Below are 19,155 nucleotides of genomic sequence, written 5' to 3' on the forward strand. Positions count from 1 at the left end.
CTGTATTGCTCTCATCATCTTGTTTTGACTGATTTTACTTTATTCTGTTCTGCTTGATAGTACCAAGTGTGAGAGTATAGGCAACAACTGTGAAGACAATAAGATTCACTATGATGCCCATTCTGGTTTGACTATTATCTTCTTTTGAAGTCCTGTAACGTCTCCAGTGTTTTGGTTTTATTGCTTTTGTTCTCTACTGTTTTGTTCAATATTATTATAACTGATGATATAGGCAGTTCTTTTTAAGATAGCAAGAGGCATTATGGTAACCACTGTTGATCACCTTGTATTTTGTTTTTACATTATGTACTATGTCCATCCTTTTGACTGACTCTGTTTTGTTATGTCACATTTGGTTTTATTCTCTTCAAAAAAAAAGTAATAAGAACTGTGGGAAACTTGATAGTACCAAGTTCGAAAGTATAGGCAACAACTGTGAAGACAGTAAGATTCATTGTGACACCCATTCTGGTTGACTATTATCTTCTTTTAAAGTCCCCAATGCTTTGGTTTTATTCTTTACTGTTTTGTTCAATTTTATTATAACTGGCAATTCTTCTTAAAATAGCAAGAGGAAGTATGGTAACCATTGTTGATCACCTTGTATTTTGTTTTTACATTATCTATTATGTCCATCCTTTTGATTTGACTGACTCTGTTCTGATACGTTGCATTTGGTTTTACTCTCTTCAAAAAAAGTATTAAGAACTGTGGGAATAATAAAACCCAAAATGTGTAATTGTCATTGTACAAAAGAAAAGAAAGTGCTCTAAAGGTTATAACTGCGTATATATTTAAGTGTATAAGATAGATAACCATATTACTGAGTTTTTTTGGATCATTGAACAAAACTGTTTGCACTCTCACTGTTTCAAAGCCCACTTTATATGCTTTAATTTTTTAACTTGAACAACTATTTCTAAGATGAGAATATGTAATCTATTAACTAGTGATTTCTTACTGTTTAATTTTTAAATTTTGTATTACTTGTACCCATTTTCTGTTTTTTTCTTTTTCTCCTTAAATTAAAAAAAAAAAAAAAAAACTGTGGGATGGGAATAATGAAATCCAAAATGTGTAATTGTCACTGTAAAAAAGAGAGGAAAAGGGGCTGGGGATTTAGCTCAGCAGCATAAGCGCCTGCCTTGTAAGCAGGCAGTCGTGAGTTCGATCCTTGGTACCGATAAAAAGGAAAAAGACAAAAAAAAAAAAAAAGAGGAAAAGAAAGTGCTCTAAAGGATATAACTGCATGTATATTTAAGCGTATAAGAGATAACCATATTACTGAGTTTTTGTTGGATCATTGAACAGAACTGTTTGCAGTCTCACTGTTTGAATGTCCACTTTATATGCTTTAATTTTGTAACTTGAACAACTATTTCTAAGATGATAATATGTTATCTATTAACTAGTGATTTCCTACTGTTTATTTTTTTGAAATTCTATATAACTTATACCCTTTTTTTGTTTTTTTTTTTCTCCTTAAATAAAATTAAAAAAAAAAAAAAAAGCCAGTGTCTTGACAAAGTAAGGAAGACTCTACAGATCAATGGAGGTCAGAGATCTGTGACAGATAAATCCACTGCACCATCCTGCATCAAATTTGTACCAAGCGAAATTTGCTATAAAAGGCACCAGGACAACTGGCAGAACTTAAATATGGACTGTGTATCAGGTAACAGTATTCTATTCATACTAAACTTCCTGAATCCGATCACTGTAATACAGTTATTTAAGACAAATCCAGGTTTCTTAAGAGACACATGTGGAAGAGTCACAGTACCTACAATTTTCCTTCAGAAGCCTCAGGAAAAAAGTTAACAAACATGATATTTTTAGAAAACAAAATATGAAAAAGTTTTTAAAATTTAAATCTAAATGAAGAGCATATGTGAACTGTAATTTTTGTGCAACTTTCCTGTAGGTTTGAAAGATTTTTTTTTTTCCAAAACAAGTTTTTAAAAAAAAAAAAGCATATGCAAGGTACTGGGTCGAGGAGTGGGGACCAACCTGACCAGGTAATAGCCCTACCTACCAAGGCTCTAGAGGAGACAAGTTCATAAGTCACTTCAATTAGGAGGAGGAGGCGGCAAAGGCCGTGGAGAGATACCCGCGTGCCACGCAGTTCAGGGATGGCAGGGAGGCAGGGAGCCCTCCGCACTGCAGAGGGAAGGTACCCAGGAGAGGGGCTCCAAATAGAGGCCTGCAGTCAGATGGCTCACTTCAAATCCAGCCTCCGCTGTCTGGCCAAGCCCTGAAACTGTGGGCAAGGTCCTTCCTCCTCTTTAAGTTTGGTCTACAGAATTAAAATAATCACAGTTAGCTACAGGAGTGATAAAATCATCTGCAAAGCTTCTAGTACAGGGCCAGGCAGCCCATCAGCATCAGCAGCTGCTACTCTTACTATGACCACACATGTACCTCGGTGTGGACATGCTCGCTGAGGCCCTGGGAGGATGCAAGTGGGGGCAGAAGATAAAACAGAAAGATAGGTAGAAGCTCGGAAAATGATAAATATCGGCTGTGGCTGAAGCATGAAACAAATGAAGAGAAAGAATCTGTAGTTAGATCAGAGATGCCTATGAGACACCAATTTGAGACATTTGCGCTCTACAGGCAAAGGGAGTCACAGCCATCTGCTAGGCTTCTCCAGGTTCATCAGGTGACAAAGAACAGGCTGACTTGTGCCTCAAGGCTCAGAAGCCAAAACAGGCTGATTCTACGGGTATAACCTTCACATCGCTGGCGCTAGGCAGGGACAGTGACCAAATGGAAGGACATTTTGAACTCCAGGTGTCCAAGGGGAGTGTCTGCTGCAGCCTCCAGCAAACATCACCCCCTTTATTCCACAGCAGCAATCTCTGCCGGGCTCACAAAGCAGCCCTGGGCTCAGCTCCTCGTTCTGTGAGCTGCTATCAGTATGTGCCTGCCCCATGTGTACCCTCTATCCACACCACACTTCTTCAACTTCACAGCAAACCAAAACTACTTTCACCCTCCCTGGCCTATGTGCTGCATCTAAAATTCAGTCTATTAATTTAGTCAATCCTGAGACCACTGCCACCAAGGTCCCTTCTTAATTGCCACCTCACCCAACAATCATTCTTCTTGGCCTTTACTGGCTTTAAGTTAAACCTCATATGCTAGAAACGAGTAAGCATCAGCACAGCAGAAATACGCATGCACGGAGGCCAACAGCCCGCAACCCTGCGTATCAGAATCACCTAGATAACTTTTTTACAAAAATAGTGATACTTGGGGCTGGGGATTTCAGCTCAGCGGCATAAGCGCCTGCCTTACAAGCAGGTAGTCGTGAGTTTGATCCCCGGTGCCAATAAAAAGCAAAAAGACAAAAAAAAAAAGTGATACTCAAGGATCATTCCAGACCAACTAAAATCTCTGGGGAGAAAGGACAACATGATCAATTGACTTTACAGCTTCACAACTTAAAGAAAGAAACAAAATAGGAGGAGGAGGAAGAGAAAGAGGAGAGAAAGAGAAATTAGAAAAAGATACAGGATTTAGAGACTCTAGTTCCAGCACTAAAAATAAAGCTATGACATATCTCTCTTACTTAGCTAGCATTATCAAATTTCCAAGTCTTTTTAAATATAAAAACTTAAAACTGCCACCCATTATACAGGTAAAATTTGATGCTACTTCCTTGACGCAAGTCAAAATCAACAGTACATTCTCTAAAACGCAATACATTTCAGACGTCAAGTCAGAGCTGATGCTGAGAACACCTCCAGGAAAACTGACCTTGAATGCTATTGGCCTTCACAAGCTGGGCACAGTCCACCAGCACTTCCTTGGGAATGTCTTCTATCTTCTCTCCCTGAAACACAAAAGCCGAAAGGTCCATGCCCCTGTGGCCTCACTGCACACAGCAGGCAGGGGCTCGTTTAACACAGACACTGAAAAGCCAGGTCAGTTTACTGCATCCCTCATGCGATGCTTATTTAAACCCAGGGAGGCCAAGGATATCAAGCACTACACTTATTATAAAAAATTAACTGTAACTGTAATATTAACTGCAATTACACCTAAATTTTTCTCTCTCACACTCTTTTTCTGAAAACCTGGTGGGGAAATGCCTATTTGTGACAACTAGATTCCTTACTGGCTGAGGCCACTATGACCTTGATCTCCAAAAGACAGCTCAGTGCTCTGGGTGTGGAACCTCAGGGGTAATCAAGAACAAAGTTCCTGTGTTAGATCTCCAGCATGCACCGGAAGATGGAACACAAAGATGCTATCGATCATTTTCCTCTACAGAAATCTATTTCAAGATGATTGAGCACTTCTGTTCTCTGCTTACGCAGGTGTTCAAAAACAATGAAAATATCTCGGAGGCAAAAGCGAGTGGAAATCAGTTTGGAACTGGGTCCTATTAGGCACAGGAATACAGGAACACCTGTCTGAGAAACAATGTGCCCCCTAAACTAACTCCTAAGTTTATTCTTTTATGTCTCTAAAACTTTTTACATTAAAAAAATTTTTTTTGGTGTTACAGATCAAACCCACGGCCTCACACATGCTAGTCAAGGACTCTCTACTACTGAGCTATGCCCCTCTACCCCGGGCACCAAGTTTTACATGCTGTAAGTGGGAATGTCAAATATGTACATTTGAGAAAAAAAAGTGAGCTGAGTTCATCAGTACTTTAAAGACATTTCAGACTATGCATTTCCTGGATCATTTAATAGAGGATTCTGAATTCAGTATCTTATTAACACAATGCCATTATTGTAACTCTCTCTAAGACAGCAAACCAATTATCTAAAACTGGAAACTGTCTCACAGTATTATAGCCTCTCGTAAGGCAGTAGGTGGTACTGTAAGACAGGGATAAAATATAGAACAAGTGACTGACTGTACAATAATGAAATCAAAGTGATTTTAAAAAATAAAAACAGGCTGGGGATATAGCTCAGTGGCACTAGCACCTTCCAGCAAGTGCAAGGTTCTGAGTTCAATTCCTAGTACCAAAAAAAAAGTAAAAAACAAAAAAATACCACTGCCACTTTTTGACTGCCCACCATGCAGGGTACAGTCCACTGCCCTATAGTAGCCTGGATAGCCTCACCTTGTCAATGAAGAAACCACAGGTAGGTGACATTAAGGAGCTAGGCCAAGGTGACAGAGCTGAAGGATGAACTGGGCAAAACCCTGCGCTCTCAAATTGGCTGTGGACAGCAGTGCTGGCAGAGCTCTTGGGGCACAGTACAGTTTCTTGATTCTTGCTGATGTCTACATCCAAATTTCTCCCTACTAACCGTGGCTGTCACTTCTCCTAAAGCAACTTCTTCCTGTTTTGCTACTTCCAATATGTTATGAGCAACCAAAAGACACACAAAAAACTAAGAACCTCCCAGTTTAGTGTTCTGCACAAAGCCAGAATAAGTATGTTCTAAGGGGCTCCCAACATCCCAAGGCCAGAATTCTGAAGGTGGGCTTTGTGCCATCTTAATGCTAAGAGAATAGGAAACCTGTAGACAGTTAAGATTTTTCTGCGGGTTTTAAAAAATAAAAAACCTAGGAAAGAATATTGCTGAATGTCTATGATCTTCAAGGGTTGAATTCAACAAAAAACCAATAACACATATATATAGTGGTTAGCACATGCCTTGCATTGTTCTAAGTTAAGATACATTGGCTCTGACAGATGTGGTGGCACACACGTGCCTATAATTCCAACACTGAGGGAGACTGAGGCAGGAAGATCGCAAGTTGGAGTCCCACCCAAGAAACTCAGTGAAGCAGTCTCAAAGAGAGGAAGCAGAAGGAAAGGAAATGCAGCTCAGCAGCAAAGAGTCCCTGGTCTCACAGTGACCAGTCAGATAGGACTGGCCTAGTCCACAGAGCAAACGGGCACAGCTAAGCAGCAGCGAAGCCAGGATGAAAGCCAGCAATCCAGCCCCATCTGGGCTCCCAACCACCTGTCTTGCTGTATCTCAGCACTCACTTGGTACCTGCCAATCCAAGGGGCATGAGGAAGTAGCCCTATATATTTATGAAAAGAGCCTTTAAGTTTTAAAACAAAAACTTTGGGAAAACGTAAAAGACATTTCAAACTGGCACAGTACTCTGGGCAATTTGACAAAAAAGGAGTTCCTAAATTATAGACATCTTCTGACCTAGCAATTACTCCACAGCTGGGCACAGCTATCCAGGAGGCTGAGGCAGGAAGATCGTTTGCACCCAGGAGTTTGAGACCAGCTTGAACAATACAGTGAGACTCTACCTCTAGAAACAAGACACAAAACACAAAAGAACATTATTTTGTTGGAGATTCATAATACTGAAAAATTGTAAACCTATATTCTGATAAGGGAGCTTTCATGTTTTGATTTTGATTTTTTGAGACAGTCTTGCTGTGTAGTCCATGCTGGCCTCAAAACTCAAGAGTAATTCTCCTGCCTCAGCCTCCAGGTGCTGGGATTATAGAGATTCACTACCACACCTGAGTTGGGAGCTTTTGTATTAAAACATATGAAAATAATACAGTAACATGAAAAATTTATAAACATCACCTGAAAAAGTAACAGCATCAATCAGGGGATGCTGGGATGGATACAGGGACAGAATCTAACTGCATTACAAGTATAGGAATCACATCACTGAAAGGTCACGGGAACAATAGTAGCATATGTGAAACTCGGGCAAACAATGCATTCACTGGGAACTATAAAAGGCAACGTAACCGCACACCCAGCTGACAGACAAGAGACAGGCTGGCAGTTCAGAAGCCCCACACCTGCTACAGTCAAGTACGTAAACAGAAGGCGGACGGGAGCAGAGGGCACTGGGAAAACGCTCAATGGGCCTTACAACGGACTAGAGCCAGAGAGACCAACAGGAGAACGTGTGCAGCGTGATAAAGGCCCACAGGAGATCCTGACATATAAGTGGGCCAAGAAATGTATGGAGTGTGACTGAAGACAGTAAGTTTAGATTTAAAAAATGTACTACCGTAAAAGCACACGGCCACAAATCCCTCCCAAACTCCCCCTCACTGTGCACACACTTATCCTGTCGTTCTTGTCTCTTTCTGAAGCAGTGCTGAAGTCTTCCACAAGTGTCCTCCGTAGCTGCCTTCATGTTCTGACTGACTCAAAACATTTAATTTCCATGGTCGCTGGGGGAAAGCCAGAGGTCACCCAGTGCTACATCCAGTGTGCGAGTTGGCCGAGGACTCTGTGCTGTTTGACTGCAGTTGTCACACAGTCAGTCAATGAGATGTGCTTCCACTGACGTCACCTGACAGCAACACTGACCTGATTTTTGGTCACACCTCATAAAGGATGTCCAGAACTGCTTCCGAAAGGGGCAGGAAAGGTGGGAGGGTGTTCAAAGCAAGGAGGATTGAGGGGGACTAACAGCAATGTGTCCTTCCCTGTAATAAATATTTAAAAATTTAAACACATCCTATTTTTTGGTCATATTTTCTAAGATATGTAAGGTCTGTATGTAAGTTGAGTATTCCTTACCTAAACTGTGTTTCAATTTTTAGGATTTGGGGATATTTGCATATCTATGAGCTATCTTGGGGATGGAACCCACACCCATATCTAAACACAAGATTTACTAATGTTTCATCTGCTCCTCATACATAGCCTGGAAGTAAGTTTGTACCCTATTTTTAGGGCCCTGGCTTCCTGACAGTGACCTGTGGCATGAGGTAAGGACAGCATTTTCTACATGTGGTGCCTCTTCAGTGCTCGAACAGCTGATTTTGGAGCATCTCAGATTGTGGATTCTCAGGACAGGATGTTCAACCTGTGTTTCCCAGCTCTGTCAGCTCACAGGGCCTGGGATCAGTGACACTCTAGGACTCACTGGTACACCCAGAATCCAGGTCTTGATTTCAAAACACCATTCACCAAGAAAACAAACCAGGTTCCTTAGAGAAATGGCTGATTCTAGAGCTTGGCTAGGAAAAACACAAGATGCACCTGAAGCCCCTGTAGTACCAGAAGGTGAGGATGTGCGCAAGAAGCAAAAAGGGCACGAGAGGAGCACAGGCGCCCAGCTGGAACCACCCGGAGCACAGTCCTGGAAGGCAATGCAAGGTGGGAAGGCACACAAAGCCACACTGGCGCACTGAATGACCACGTAAAAGCGGCAGGAGACAAATCCTCCTTCCTGAAGAATTCCAAACCGAATCTATCCATGTTCCCCACTCTGGAAAGCGGGGCTGAATTCCACTCTTAATGGGGGCGAGACTTAGAGCCCTGCTTCTACTTAATCAAGGCTGGAAAGGGAAGGAAAGAAGCTTCGCAGAGGAGAAAGCTGGCCAGGCCACCAGCGAGAGCAGACTCATGAATACACCCACCCTCCGACCTGAGCCAGCGCTGGGAGACTCTTCTTCCTAAACCATAACCTCGGTCTTTCATAAATCCAAATGGAGCAACATTCTGTCTCTGGTCAAAGTGCCCGGGTCATAAAGAGCAGGGGAAGAATGATAAACTGTCACCGGGGTAGACGTGACAACTAAACACAATGTGGTCCTCTAGACTGGATCCTGGGAAAGAAAGACATCAATGGAAAAACTGCTAAAATTCACAGAAAGCCTGGAGTTGAGTTAGTAATAATATCCCAAGGCTGGCTTTTTAGTTTCTTACTATCTGCCCTAGTAAAATAACCTAGCAATGGAGGAAGCTACGCGGGAACTCTGCAGTATCTTTGCAATTTCTGTGTTATTTTCAAATTGCTCCAAGTAACAAGTTTATTTTTAAAAGGGAGTGGCTGGGTGTCATGCTGCATACCTGGCATCCCAGAACTCTGGGAGGCCAAGGCAGGAGGTTCAAAAGTTTGATTCTAGCCTGGGCAGCTTAAGTGACCCACTAAGGCCCTTCTCAACTACAAAAAAAAGGAGGAAGGATAGGGTGGAGGTGTAGCTCAGTGTAAAGGGCGCAGGTTCAACCTCCAGGACTAACGAAACACAAACACACATAGCACACACACACATGCACACACACATAACATATCGTGTGTGTGTGTGTGTGTGTGTGTATACACATGTATATATATATACGTCAAGCACATAATCCACGACTCAACTGTGTAAAATATATGAATAAAGACCCACTGGAAAAACAGTGGTGACGTGCTGTAGAGAGTGTTAAACCTGTTGCCTTTTGTTACTAGCACGCTGTTTCACGCTACCCGAAGAACTCGGATGCAGAGACTGGGAATGTCTGGTCTCAGGAAGGGAGGAGACTCACAGGAGCTGGGGCAAAAGGAGCCGCTGGAGAGGACAGAGCCTGGCAGTGGCCACTGAACCACGAGGGACAAAAGCAATGGCACAGACAATACATTCAACTGGCAGAACAAGGACACTTCTAGCTGGGGAACAGCTGCTACTCCTGACCCTCCTAACTCAGAAATGGCCCAGATTTCTCCATAATGATTTTCTGGTCAGGCAGAAGACAACTCTTCATTTACTAACTTTTACACTTTTGAACATAATTACCTGAAGCAATTTAATTTCAGAAAAAGAACAGGCTACGCTGCTCATCACTAAGGACAAAGCCATGGATCCATGTTTCAGTGCGTTTACCTTGTGCAATCGAAGGTATACATGAGCCGAAGAGATTTTGTCCACATGAAACCTACAAAGAATATAAACCATTTTTAGCAAGAGATACAAGATCACTGTCTCCTCAACCTCTTGCATCTGAAGCACCCCACTCCAGAAAGTATGACCCAGGGCTGTTTTTCCTTGGGGCTTCCCACTGCTGGGGACCGTGGGGTGAGGAAAACAGTCACCATCTAAAGGTCTTGCTGGCAACTAGAGTCGCAAGCTCAACACCAGAGTTATGTAGCTGTGTGTGCATAATCACCAGCTTGAGCAATGGTCCATATTAAATGCCCTGAGAGAGTAGTTTTTTCAGGTGACAGAGCTATCCAGGACCTAAAGCTTCACAGAAGAACTGAGGTTTGGTTGGCTCCTGAAGGAAGCACAGGGCTGAGAGGAAAAACAGGGAAACACATTCAGGTGAGAAGTGAAAGAAGTCTTCAAGATGCCAAGGTTGCCTAGCTGGCAGGTTCACAGCCCACAGGTGGGTGAAATGATGGGGCTTTTGGCTGGGACATCTTCAATCTTCAGCAATGGCAAAACAGCCCAAGGTCAATGTCAAGCATAGATTTAGAAAAGTTAGTTGAGGCCTGAGGTCACCAAGCAGAACACATCATTAAATAGGTCAGCTAAAATATGTCCAGTCCTGTACATAACCCATCTCCTGGGTGGACACGACCCCACAAACAGTGAGAATGCTCCCCCGCCATGTCATAATTTTACCTTTCATTAGGCTCTTAACTTAAACCTAAAATTGATGCGACTTTTGGAATATATTATGTTTAACAGCTCACCAAATGAAGGTGACTTTCTCTTTCTGCCTCCAGAATCCTAGCACCCAATGATGAGGTAGCACCCTACCTCAGGGTAGCAGAGGGCGAGCCCTTTGATGCTGTTAGCCCTTACTTTTCCACACTAAGAATGCTCAGTAAAACCCAAGAAGGTACCATTACATCCCATTATATGTTTTGCAAGACATTTTCATGCATCAATGTATGTTTTTAAATATGAAAATGGTCACACATTGACAGAACAAAACAGAGACCAGTAGGGTTCAATATAAAGGCTACATTGTTCCCAATTCCCTCTTTGGAAAAATTAAGTATCTTATTCATTTTGGCTTCAGAGTATCAGGAATTTTCTGAAAACAATCAATACTGATTGTAGATTTTATTTTTAATCCTTGCTGACAGCCAGAAATGGGCTTTACATCAGATTTGATTCATGTTTCTCCAAGTTGGTCATTTACCCATTTTTGTTCTCACATACGAGATTCATACTTTAGCTGGCGTTGTTTTATTCTGAAAAAAATATGCATTTTTTGCAAATCTGGAAATTATATACTTCATTATGCTCCTTCAGATTATTAGGCAGATACCATGCTACTACCCATGCTCAATTTTCTCTCGTTCTTTTACTTGCTTTAAGCCAGTTCTCTAACTCTTTCCTGTATACCCATAGGAGCTAAGCTACTCTGATTTTTATTTTGGGTTTCTGATGTGGAATTCTGCTAAATGAAATACCCAAAAAATTCAATATTTACCTAATAAAATCATACATAAGACCTGGGTGTAGTGGCACACACCAGTAATCGTAGTACTCTGGGAGGCTGGAGGCAGGATTGTAAGTTCAAGTCCAGCCTGGGTAACCTAGACATCCAGTGAGACCTTGTCTCAAAATAAAATTAAAAAGTGGGGGATGTAGCTTGAGGCAAAGGCTATGCATAAAGAAAACAAAAGTTCATACATAATTAAAAACCCTGAACACAGGAGCACCTGGGGCAGTGCGCACCACCTGTGGGCCTGTGGTGTGCTCACACACCTCTCTCTCCGAAAGACAGAACAACTGTTGGGTTTTGGGTGAAATGAGAATTAAAAAAACCAAAACCTTAACTCTATAATAAACAAACCATAGACAGTGAATTTTCTTATGTAAATCCTTCCTAAATTGCCCAAAATGCGTACTTGGAAGTATAATTACTATCCTTGTTAGGTTGTCTCTCTGTTGAATCCCTGTTGCCCTTTATTGAAGGCAAAGACTGGAAATGTCAGCAACAGGGCATCAAACACCTAAGGAAGCAGAGGCACGGAGCCCCAGAACCTGGCTCTTAAAACCTTAGTGCAGGGTGTATGAAAATAGTGTACAAATTAATTCCATTTTCCTTGTTTAGAAAATTAGTTTGGTTCCATCTGTGCTTACAGCTGGGACAATTCTTTGCTGTAAAGGTCTCAGGACCTGTAATCCTACCATACCACCACTTGGGAGGATGAGGGATGAGGTTCATCCCGAGTTTGAGGCCAGCCTAGGGCTGCACAGTGAGAGACCCTCCCTAAGTCTTGGGAGGTTTCCTGGGATGAACTACAACGTTGACATCATCTCAGAGGTAAAGTCCCAAAGGCTGCAGCAGAGTAAACAGGTTAAAATCCTACCCTGGAATGCAGAACAACTGGGAACCATTCCCGGCACTGCCTGGAAGATAGCCAGGACTGACAGTTCATCAACCGGAACCAGCCTTGGCTTCAGGCCGATTCCAGCGCACAGTGCTTCTCAAGTGACTGTGAGAACAGAACTCAGTCATGCCTAACCGCAGCCAGTAATCTCCAGACCGTACAAAAGTGTTAAAAAGCATCACTCTGTGTTTATAAATCCAATCTGTTACCTACTGACCTTAATTTCTGACTCAAGCTGTACTTTTCTGGGTGTAGACTGTAAATGCGAAACTTCCATTTATTTAAGGCAAAAGGTAAAAAGGTTGAGGTCTACTGTCTTGCATGGTGCATCTGACAATATAACATTTCCAGTGCAGGTATTTATGTCTCAAACCAACTACATTTAAAAACATCCAGCAGGGAGCTCCCTGACACGAACAGCCATTTCTAGCTCCCAGGGTGGAGCTAGGGACAGTTGATATGCTCCAGATGGGGGTGACAGGCCCTCAGAATGGAGGGAAGCAGAAAGTGGACACTAGGAAGAAACCACCAGCAGGGATGGTTACCAGGAAAGGAGAGAGCTAAATTCAGTAAAAAGTGACACATATTCACATACTTTGTGCCATGACCTATACTCAGTACCAGAGATGCAGCAGCTAAGCCGAGTAGACCACTGGAGGGCATCAGGGCCGTGCCCACAGTGCAATAACGGGTCTAGGAAGAGCTGCAGCAATGACCCTGGGGAAGAGCTGGACTGGGGCCTGATGCCACCACCAATGCATTCCATGTCCCTTAGCTTTAGTTTCCTGAGCTGAAAAATGGGCATGATAGCCAGGTGTGATGGTGCACACCTGTAACCCAGCACTCAGGAGGCGGAGACGGGAGGACTGCTGCAAGTTTAAGGCCAGCCAGGGGCACACAGTAAATTCAAAGCCAGCCTGAACTACAGAGCGAGACCTTGTCTCAAAACAAACAAACAAACCCCAAATGCACAACAAAACAAATGGGCATGACATTAAAACTTATTTACAGGGTGAGTGAGAAATGAAATGCAAGAACAGAGATACAAACACTTGTTAGTATTTGTCATGTAGTTAAGTGCATGAAAAATGTTCACCATGACTATCGTATCAAAGTAAATGGGGTCTGAGCACTGCTGGCCCACGTTTGGTCAGGGGTGTTATAAACTGGGGAGATGACCCCCACTCAAAAGGCAGGATTAAGGCCCAGGAGGGAGGTCACAAGGGTTAGCGTCAGTGGCAGAAGATGAAGACAGAAAATCAAAGCAACCATGTGTAAAAGCACTAAAAGAGACAGATCCGGAGCGTGCACTTGCAGACGGCCTGGTCTGAGCTAACAGGGAGGAGTCCTTTTGTTTGTTTTCTGGACTGGGTTTGGTAAACAAAACAAATCATCTGGAGGGAAGGTAAGAAGCCCGTATCATTATTGTTTAAATGGGTTCCTTCAATCTTTTAGAAAGAAGGCATGGGGTTGGAGCAAGAGTGGCCCGAATCTCAGTGTGGTGGCCCCCGAGACTCCACAAGACACCAAACGGCAGTCAGAGGACATTAGTGGTCTGGAAGCCTTTGTTCTCCGGCCTGCAGTCAAACCCAAGCCATTACTGCCAGCTTTTAGCCAGAGGTAATTATAAGTGAAGGCAATCGGCAGGAGGTGTTTATACCCGGACACCCATAAACACAAGTACACAGTACAAGCTCCAGCTTTAATCACAGGAGTCAGTTTGCTGCTAAGTCTAAGAAAGTTAATGATGATACGCAGGAAGCAGAACCAAAATTGTTACTTACCAAATATCTTCAGGCCAGCCATACTTTATCAGGTCTTCATCTACAGTAAGACATAAGAGAACACAGAAAAATTACAAACCGTCAAATGAAGGTGCGCCAGGGTTACAAGCCGGGAAGGGAGAGGTATCCACCCTCCCACACTCCTCTCTCCCTAACCAAAGAAGACAGTAATTCAGAGGCGCTGAAGCTTGAAACGCAGAAAAGTAAAACAACTTTCATAATTAGAGGATGTAAAACGCAAAACTTGAATACTCCTAGTCTACAGATATTTGTTTGAAGACAATGAAAACGCCAACAGCAAATCAGAGCAGCTGAGAAGTGAAATACATCAGAAAACTGACTCACTGCAGTAATACTTAATATGTAGATGGTTTTGTCAAAACAGTGACAAAATGGATTGCATTTTAGTGCAAGAAAAAAATAACTTGGTTATATAACGAGCATAGAAAACTAGGAACAAAACACCAGAGGAATAGGAAGAAAATAAAGATCTAAAATTCTATCCCACATGGAAATCAAATACAGAAGAAAGAAGTCAAAGAACGAAGTGTTTTGGGAGGTGATGAGAGGAGCAGAGCACTGCAAGGACTGGCTGGGAACTAATGTTTTTATTATAAGCATTCCACTACGATTTAATTTCCTAAACTATGTGGTAGATAAGAAATAAAGCTTTTCCTCAGGATGTGGCAGCACAAGCATGTTAGCCCAGCACTCTGGGTGCCTGAGCTGGACTGCAAGCCTGAGCCAGCTCGGGCACCTGAGACTCTGGTTAGTGAGACTCTGTCTCTAAATAAAAAGTTAAAAAGGGGTTGGGGGATGTAGCTCAGTGTTAAGGTCCTGGGTTCAATTCCCAGAGCAAATAAAATAAAATAAAATTTAAAACTTCTTGGAAAAAAGTGACTATAGAAAATTTATATCAATATATACTTCTAACAGTCAAATCAATAGAGATAATTACATTTAGTAGAAATATTTAGGTGTCAAAAATCAATTAAAGAATGGGAAGGTAAGCAAAATGATTCATACATGCCTGACTTGAACCTGAGATGACATGAACATGGACAGGATGTGTATGATTCATGGACGAGGTTGCTCTTAGGGCTGTGGGCACCCTGCGCTCACCCTGGCTTCTACCAGCTTCCAGAGGAAGCTGCGCCAGTGGCCAACACATGGCAGGACAAGTAGGGGAAAACAAATGGCCTCCCTCCCCCAACACCTGTCACTTTATTTTCTGTGGCTCCCTGGTGACATCTGCTGGCCAGGAGAGGAACAGACCTGACAGCTGTTGGGTGAAGGTAAACCCCTCATTTCAGCTTTGCCTGTGTTCCCTAGCCTTGGGTCTGGAGTGACCAGGCTACAGACTTTAAAGTGATGCACTGGGTGCTCCCTCCAGGAGGCCCAAAAGTGCAGCACTGTCTTCCACGGTGACTAGGAGAGGTGACACCTCCCACCATTCCCAAGGGCTCCAGATTCCATATGCACGCACATCAGTTGATGTAAATCTATCCAGATGTGAACCCACAGATGTAAATTCTACAACAGGTGTAAAGGGCTCCACAATCTGTCCCAGCTCACAGTGCCCTCAGTTACAGTTCCCACCTCCAGCCCCTGTGCTTCTTCAGCATTTGCTGTCATTGTGATTTCATTCTGTCCACTTTAAAATCAGATTTTATGTGCACAGCAGTTTTAGTTTTGTAACAAAATCCGCACATACTTCTTGTGTGTAAGTTCACCTAAAAAGGGAGAGCCCAGACCAAATCTCCTTAAGACATCACACGGGCTGGCACCAGCCCCACCCAGAGAGGCCCTCAGCAAGCAGTAAAGTAACACAGAAGAGCCAGGGCGGGAACACCAGCTGTGTGCAGCAGAAATAAGACAGTCCTTTGTTGTAAGAAATATGCAAAGCCCTGTCTTCCACAGTTGCACAGTGCAAAACCTACACAACCATATACAGAGGTTTGGTTGTAGGTGTTGCTCTGTAACAGAAGTCTTAGGTTCACATTTTAAAGTGGTAGAAAGCAAAGTAGCTTTGGTGAATAGCTGTGTGTTCAAATCTACTGTGGACAACCAGGGCTCTTGTCGCCGTGCCTAACTGCTCAGAAAGATGGCATCCCCTCCTCCACAATATCACAAGGATGCAAGCTGAATAAGTTACAAAAAATGACTGCACATTTGAACCTTGTCATGGCAATTTTGTGATCTAGAGACTGACACAAAACTTCAATGAATATATATAAAATGGCTGGGATGTAGCTTAGTGTGAAGGTCCTGGGTTGAATCCCCAGTACTGAAAAATTAATTGACAATTTACGGGCTACCAGGAGAAATCTAAAACGCAAGCAGTAACATTCTGCAGGCTAAAGTCAATGTCATAAATTCACTTCAAAATATGAATTTCTGCATTTTGTTGTGGTGGTTTTCTCCCCTGGCTAGGCTTCTGTTTCATGAGATCCAGTTTTGGTCTTGTTTGTTTTGCTGCTGGCAAATGTCTCCCACCAAACAATGCTACCCGTGCCTTTCCTGCAGCACAGGGAGTCATCAATCTGAACTGCTGCCCTGCCAAACTACACCTGACTGGACATGGATGGTGAAGAGGGGGAGTGGGACCGAATGACATTTTTCTTTTGGTCTTTTTGAGACAGGGTTTCGCTCTGCAGCCCAGGCTGGCCCTGAACTCACAGGGATCCTCCTGCCTCACTCTCCCAAATGCTGGAACTACAGGTGTGCACCTCTTTCCACAGCCAGGACCTGATGATTAACAACAGGAAGCTGCAAGCAGGCAGCAGATGGAGGACAGGAGGTGGAAGAGGAGGAGCCAACATCTCAGGTTGCACTTGCAGGCACCAAGTGGGCTGGGCCTTTTCACAGATCCTTAACCTTTAGCCCTGAGAGGTAGCCGAGGTTCAAAGAGGTTAAGAAACTGTGAGCCTGTTAAGGGCCACTGTAACCCAGGCTGGGCCAGCTCCAGAGCTCTCCCCAAAACACCACACCGGCCCCAGGTGCAGCAGCTGTTTTCCAGGCTTGAGAAACACTGCAGTCCAGTCCTCTGTGTTCCCTGCGGGGTCCAGCAGCACCCTCCAAGTCCCACACTGTGAGGGCTGTGAACTCCCGGCACCGCTGCTCATCAAGGAAGCTCAGTGGCAGAGCTGCTGGAGTGGTGTGCATACTTGTGATCCCAGCACTTGGAAGGCTGAGGTAGAAAGATCACTGTGAGCTTTAGGCCAGCCTGGGCTATAAAGTGAGACCCTCAAAAAAAGTAGAAAACAAACAAACAAACAGCTCAGTGGTAGACGTTGTACTCAGCATGCATGAGGCTCTGAGTTTGATCAATTTACAGTCCTGGGTTCAATTTCCAGCACCAAGGCCAAAACAACAAAAAACCTTAGTTTCTCTTTGGTCTTCCTCCTTGTACAGTCAAAATACTTATCCCCTAAGACACTGTGGTTTTTTTTTTTTTTTTTTTTTTTTTTTGCTTTTAAACTTTAGCTCATTCACTGGTGAGCCCCTGCTAAAAAATTTTTTTCAGACTCAGTTTTTAAAAATGAAATTGAACAAATAGGACATAGAGGGCTGAGATGTACTCAGTGTGAAGAGTCCTTGCTTCACATGTTCGAGGCCCTGGGTTTCATCTTTCCCCCACCCCCAAAGGAAAAAAGAACAGCAAACAGTATGGGTATTTTCTGTAAATTTTGTTCTGGCTATATGAATGTGTTTATCAAGATATATTTCAGCCAGGTGTGGTAGTATACTCCTATAACCCTAGCACTTGAGAGACTGAGGCAGGAGGATTGCAAGTTAAGAGACCAGCCAGGGCCATATAGCAAGAGCCTGTCTCAAAAAAATCTAAAAAATCAAATAAAATTTTAAAATAATAAAATCAAAATTTAAAAGATATAATGTAATTCATATTGAGGAGTGTGGTCAACAAAATTTGAAAAAAAATGTAATATTCCATGATTCAGAAAAAGCATCTTCATGGTAAAAAAAAAAATTCAGTAAGCCAGTCATGGTAGTGCACAACTAAAATCCCAGGGTGAAGATCACTGCAAGTTCAAGGCCAGCTTGGACTATATAGAGTTTAAGGTCAGAATGAATTATGGAAAGAGATGGTCTCAAAAAAAAAAAAAATAGATATAACTCTCCAAATTCTAAAAATTAATAATAATAATAATATTGAAAATGATTTCTTCAAAGTCTAAACCACAGAGACTGTGGCCCTTCCAGGGGAAGAACCAGCAGCAGCTCCTTAGATCCACGCTATGTTGGAACTTAGGACCCTGGGAAGCCAAGCAAGCACCTCCCCTCCCTGGTAAGCAGTGGCTGTTCAGCAGACTGCAGCCCTTCCAGGGGGAGAACCAGCAGCAACTCCTGAGATCCGTGATGTTGGAACTTAGGACACTGGGAAGCCAAGCAAGCACTTCCCCTCCCTGGTAATCCTCCCTGGTAAGCACTTCACCTCCCTGGTGGTGGTCTGCAGACTGTGGCCCTTCCAGGGGGAGAACCAGCAGCAGCTCCTGAGATCCATGTTGGAACTTAGGACGCTGTGAACCTAAACAGCCAGCCTGCCTCCCTGCTAGGCAATAGTGAACCTACTGATGCACAGCCTCGAGTCAAACATCCCATTTCCCCTACCTCCCTTCTTCTGTACCCTCCCCCCCCCCCGCCCCGTTAGCAAATGGGAACCAGAAATCTGAGCATCTCCTGGGAGGTTAACCATAGCAAATAAGAGGGACTTCCTTCTACTATCTCTTTGAAGGCAAATATTTTTATTACTGTTTTGCTCTATTTTGATTAATGGCACTGCTCTATTCAATATTCTGTTTTGATAAGTTCTATAATGTTTCGTATTTCATCTCATTTTGATATATATGATTGAAAGAACAACTATTATAAGGATAACGAAATATACTGTGATACCTATTACTGTTATCACAGTAACCTGTTGTGAAATTCTGTACCAATTTCACTGTACGATCTTAGTTGGCTTTATTCTGTCTTGTTCTGTTGTATTTTACCATTTTCAAAATAAAATTAAAAAAAAAAGTCTAAACCACAAAGGCTTCTGATATGATCTAAATTAACGTAGATTAAACTTTGATTCAAGTTACTCTAAATAACTGACACCAAAAAATTCTTTGTAAAGATTTCTAATCAGTAACGATGAGTCTAACTTAAGTAGTATTTGATATTACTAAATTCTAGAAGGAAGACTTCCTTATAATGGTGGTAACCTGGCAAAGTAGTGGAAAATCCACACCCTGTGAAGTCTAAAGCAGCAACTGTCAGGAAGCAGAGGTCACCAGAGGCCTGGAAGGTGGCAGAGAGAAGGAAAGGGTTC

At 42.9% G+C, this 19,155-nt stretch overlaps 1 protein-coding gene across 4 annotated transcripts in view; it reads right to left on the bottom strand.

Moving 5' to 3' along the window:
* Ccdc25 (coiled-coil domain containing 25) overlaps positions 1 to 19,155 on the bottom strand; it is a 39,703-nt gene that overhangs the window by 14,298 nt on the left and 6,250 nt on the right. For 2 of the 4 annotated variants that reach the window (XM_013143580.3, XM_003479680.5), the window contains 3 exons: positions 13,818 to 13,857; positions 9,566 to 9,617; positions 3,763 to 3,838 (listed from right to left, as the gene is read on the bottom strand). In XM_013143580.3, the coding sequence (XP_012999034.1) occupies positions 3,763 to 3,838; positions 9,566 to 9,617; positions 13,818 to 13,857 (168 nt within the window). Of the gene's footprint in view, positions 1 to 3,762; positions 3,839 to 9,478; positions 9,618 to 13,817; positions 13,858 to 19,155 lie in introns of all 4 variants that reach the window. The other 2 variants (XM_063234916.1, XM_063234915.1) reach the window with 1 other exon arrangement.

The sequence above is a fragment of the Cavia porcellus genome, unplaced genomic scaffold, assembly GCF_034190915.1.
Source record: "Cavia porcellus strain 051 isolate PalLab524CR breed Dunkin Hartley unplaced genomic scaffold, mCavPor4.1 scaffold_24, whole genome shotgun sequence".
NCBI lineage: Eukaryota > Metazoa > Chordata > Mammalia > Rodentia > Caviidae > Cavia > Cavia porcellus.